At 37.0% G+C, this 3,824-nt stretch overlaps 1 protein-coding gene across 1 annotated transcript; it reads right to left on the minus strand.

The window, feature by feature from the left end:
• Positions 1-1,251: 1,251 nt before the first annotated feature.
• Positions 1,252-2,744, minus strand: LOC127852133 (uncharacterized). Its single transcript, XM_052385957.1, has 2 exons — positions 2,666-2,744; positions 1,252-2,334 (listed from the first exon to the last, which is right to left on the minus strand). Exons 1-2 carry the CDS (start codon positions 2,728-2,730, stop codon positions 1,446-1,448), a joined length of 954 nt encoding a protein of 317 aa, XP_052241917.1. The 5' UTR covers positions 2,731-2,744; the 3' UTR covers positions 1,252-1,445.
• Between the last annotated feature and the right edge of the window lie 1,080 nt (positions 2,745-3,824).

Below are 3,824 nucleotides of genomic sequence, written 5' to 3' on the forward strand. Positions count from 1 at the left end.
TATTTGTACTCCTCATAATAAGCAATATGCCCCTGTGACGCAATCGGTAAGGCGTCAGACTCTGGATCCATTGCTCACTATTATATTGTCATTGCGTTGGTTCGAATCCCAGTAGGTCCGTGTTTAAGTTAATTCCATCAATGATCCTTTTATATGTGTTTATGATTGAAAACGCTTTTGATTTAATGCATTTAAATCTTTCTTTAAAGAGCCCTATTGTGCTTTCAAGCTCTAAATGGAAAAAAAAATCGTCCACGAACTTTTTCACGGTGAACTTGTCTGAACTACAACAGCAAGTTTGCGGAAGCTGATTTGATGTTAACTAAATAAATAATATTTTTTATTGGTTCTTGTACATGTCAGCGGAGTTTTAGCGCATTGCGAAGGCTTAAAACGTGGACACGTTATACTATGAAAGAAGAACGGCTTAATGGCATCGCTTTAATGTTTGTGCATAAACACATTCCAGTTGATCGAAAACCAATTCTTCAAATGTGGGATTCGACTGGAGACAGGAGAGTTGAATTAGCGTTCAATAAGATTGATATTTAAAAGTTGAAGAATAATAAAACATGTTCATGAAACATTATTCGCTTAAATGTTTGATGGATCTGTTTCTTCATATTGTAAGGTAGATCTATTTTATTTTAGTATTTCAATAATAAATATGTAAAGCACATTCTATTATCCATATACATACTATGGTTTGTATAAGAGAGCTGTGTCTCTTTTTTTTTTCTATCTGACTTCAAATGAAGTATATGACTACTTTTCTGTAGTTAAGTTTGTAACATCATTGTCACTTCAAACACCGTTTATGGTACCAGAATATAAAATTGACAATGAACTTGTAGCAGATTTGTTTGTTAACTTTATTGATACCAAAACGGTAATATGTAGCGTCCACGATTCCGATAATTTAGGTATAAAATGTAGTTTAAATGGCCTTTACAACGCACCAGAGACGTTCTATGTATAAAAAATACGGAGGGGGGGGGCATACCCCGGCCGGACCCCCCTAGATACTGCCTCAGCTTAAATTTGGGTCTGGCTACGGCACTGCACGATAAACATTAATTTCGGATATTATCAAACATTAAGTATGTTCATATGTTTGAACAACATGCAAATACTATTCTTATTAATGTTAATCATGAACAATATAATACAATTGACAATTAAATATTAAATATAAATATTACTGTACTGTTAAAACAGATACTATTTACATATTTCTTCATGCAACGCTTTTATTACAAAACGAAACATATTCGCGTGAATTATGTATGCTAAATATTATTATTTGTGTAGGTGTATAAATAATCGGTAAGCTAAATACAATTGTCGCTCTGCTAGCTCAAAATATAGCATCAACACAAGTGATATTTTAAAACCAGAACACTGATTCAAATCGTATATTAAAGCTGAATAAAATAAGCTAAGTGTTAAATGTAAAATTCTGGAAGATCGCACACGGCTGCTTTCTCGGCCGGATCGAGAATTCTTACAAACATCTCTCCAGTTTCGGTGAGTGTTATGTGCAAGTCGTCTGACTGTGTGTATATTGCAGCATCAGCATATTGATTATTTTGCTCTATATCTGCATTTCTAGCAGAGTTACCTTCATCCTTTGCTTCAAAAGAAATACCGTGCTTGCAATTGTCGTCTTCGTCGTCAAACAACTCCTCTGCTGGTGCAGTACTCGACGTCTCGTTGTCGGAAAGACAAAACTCCTCTTTCGCACTATCGCCCGATTTGGAGCAATTAGTAGAATAAGTACACAATTCACTGCTGTTTACAGTGGATCCTTTTAACGAAGAGTCGTCGCTATTCAGCGAGGACTGTGAATTATATTCATTCCCACCGTAACTTGTTACTTCCTTCTTCATATTTACCTTGTTCACAACAGCGTAAACATAAGAATTTTGCTGTTCGATGGTATTTGCATCTTCTCGTGCACCAGAACAAGTGCCCGTGTATTCTGGAGGCGGGTCATTCTGGGTGCTTCTTCTTTCACAATCTTTTGTGGACGCATACCCGGAATCAAATTCAAAGTCATACTCCGACAAGCTTAATTCATTACACTGAGCCATATCAGCATTCATATTTGGGTTTTCTTCGCGAAGTCCCAAGCTGTTGTCAACGTGTAGGAAAGCGTTCTCCAAATCTTGCAAACGGTTGTCATCAACGTAGGGGTTCATGTCTTCTAAACCATTTTCATTGTCTTGTCTAGGTACGCGTTCAAGACTGCTGTCATTGGAGTGTTCCCAGTGGTCTCTGGACCTCACCTCAATGTGATATAAGCTAGCTGTTCTGGACTTTCTTCTTTTCCTTCTGTAAACAAAGGTTCGGTATTGTAACATCGAGACTACTTGATTTGTGTAAACGAATTTGTATAATAACAATTAAAATAAGCAATCTAAGGACGGTACATATTTATAAGTGTGTAACACAATCGCATCAAACAGCCGTGTAATGATTATGTGCCTTATAGAACAGATCTTTTCAATGTTACCGAGTTTTGTTTGTGTTTTGCTTGTATCAGTTATGTCTTTACAACTCTAGAAAATAAGCAAACATATACATTTACATATATGTATAAACTCTGCAAGCATGGTAAAATACATGATTGTGATGTTTTTAAATTAATCAAGCAAACACTCACCGAAAAGTAATTAGTATCACAATGATAATTCCTACGCTTAAAAGCACGAGCCCAGTTGCTACCATGTAAATCACTGAAATATAAAATGACGTAAACATAATAGTGTTTTGTATATATATATATATATATTGAGAGAGAGAGAGAGAGAGAGAGAGAGAGAGAGAGAGAGAGAGAGAGAGAGAGAGAGAGAGAGAGAGAGAGAGAGAGAGAGAGAGAGTCTCGAGCTCTACTCTCTAGAGCTCTCTCGCGCTCTCTCTCCTCTCTCTCTCTCTCCTCGCTCCTCTCTCTCTCGCTCTCTCTCTCCTCTCTCTCTCTCTCTCTCTCGCTCTCTCTCTCTCTCTCTCTCTCTCTCCTCTCTCTCTCTCCTCTCTCTCTCTCTCTCTCCTCTCTCTTCTCTCTCTCTCTCTCCTCTCCCCTCGAGAGAGAGACCATACCCCATTTAAGTATTCCGCCTTTCCAGCCGCTGAATAAACAAATTTTCACTGTGTGAAAAACGGATTTCCTAGCCAGAAGCTTCCATTTTATAGTGCAAAAATACACCGTTTTGAAGTAAAAATATATATAGGTATATACTAAATACATGTATTATATATAATGCACATACCTATACGTGTATCGTTAGCGTTGTTCACAGACGCTGATGCAGCAGTAGCTATATCTAAAATAGATGATGGTACCACTCTCACCGATGAAGGCAGGTAGGGTGCGGTCGATAACATTTGTTCAAATGTAGACTCTGCTTTCCCATTGGATGAAGATAAAGCATTTGTAAAAACAGATGGTGGGTGAACGTTTATTGAAGTAACTGTCAACACCGGTGTTTGCGTAAGTGTCGTTTTAAATGATGGTGATGATGAAGGTGGTGAAGATAAATACGATGAAATTGATATTTGTGGAAAAGGCGACGAAGACGATAAACTGGTTGACGTAAACAATGAAAATGATGATGATAATGATGTTACTTTTGATGCTTCTATTCCTGACGATAATGATGACGATGCAGTAAATGACGCTAATGACGATGATGATGATGAAGAAGATAAAGATGATGATGATGAAGCAGAAGAAGAAGAAGAAGAAAATGATCTTAATAACGATGATGATAATGATGATGATGATGATGATGATGATGATGATGATGATGATGATGATGATGATA

This window comes from Dreissena polymorpha, chromosome 12 (assembly GCF_020536995.1).
Source record: "Dreissena polymorpha isolate Duluth1 chromosome 12, UMN_Dpol_1.0, whole genome shotgun sequence".
In the NCBI taxonomy this organism is placed as follows: Eukaryota; Metazoa; Mollusca; class Bivalvia; order Myida; family Dreissenidae; genus Dreissena; species Dreissena polymorpha.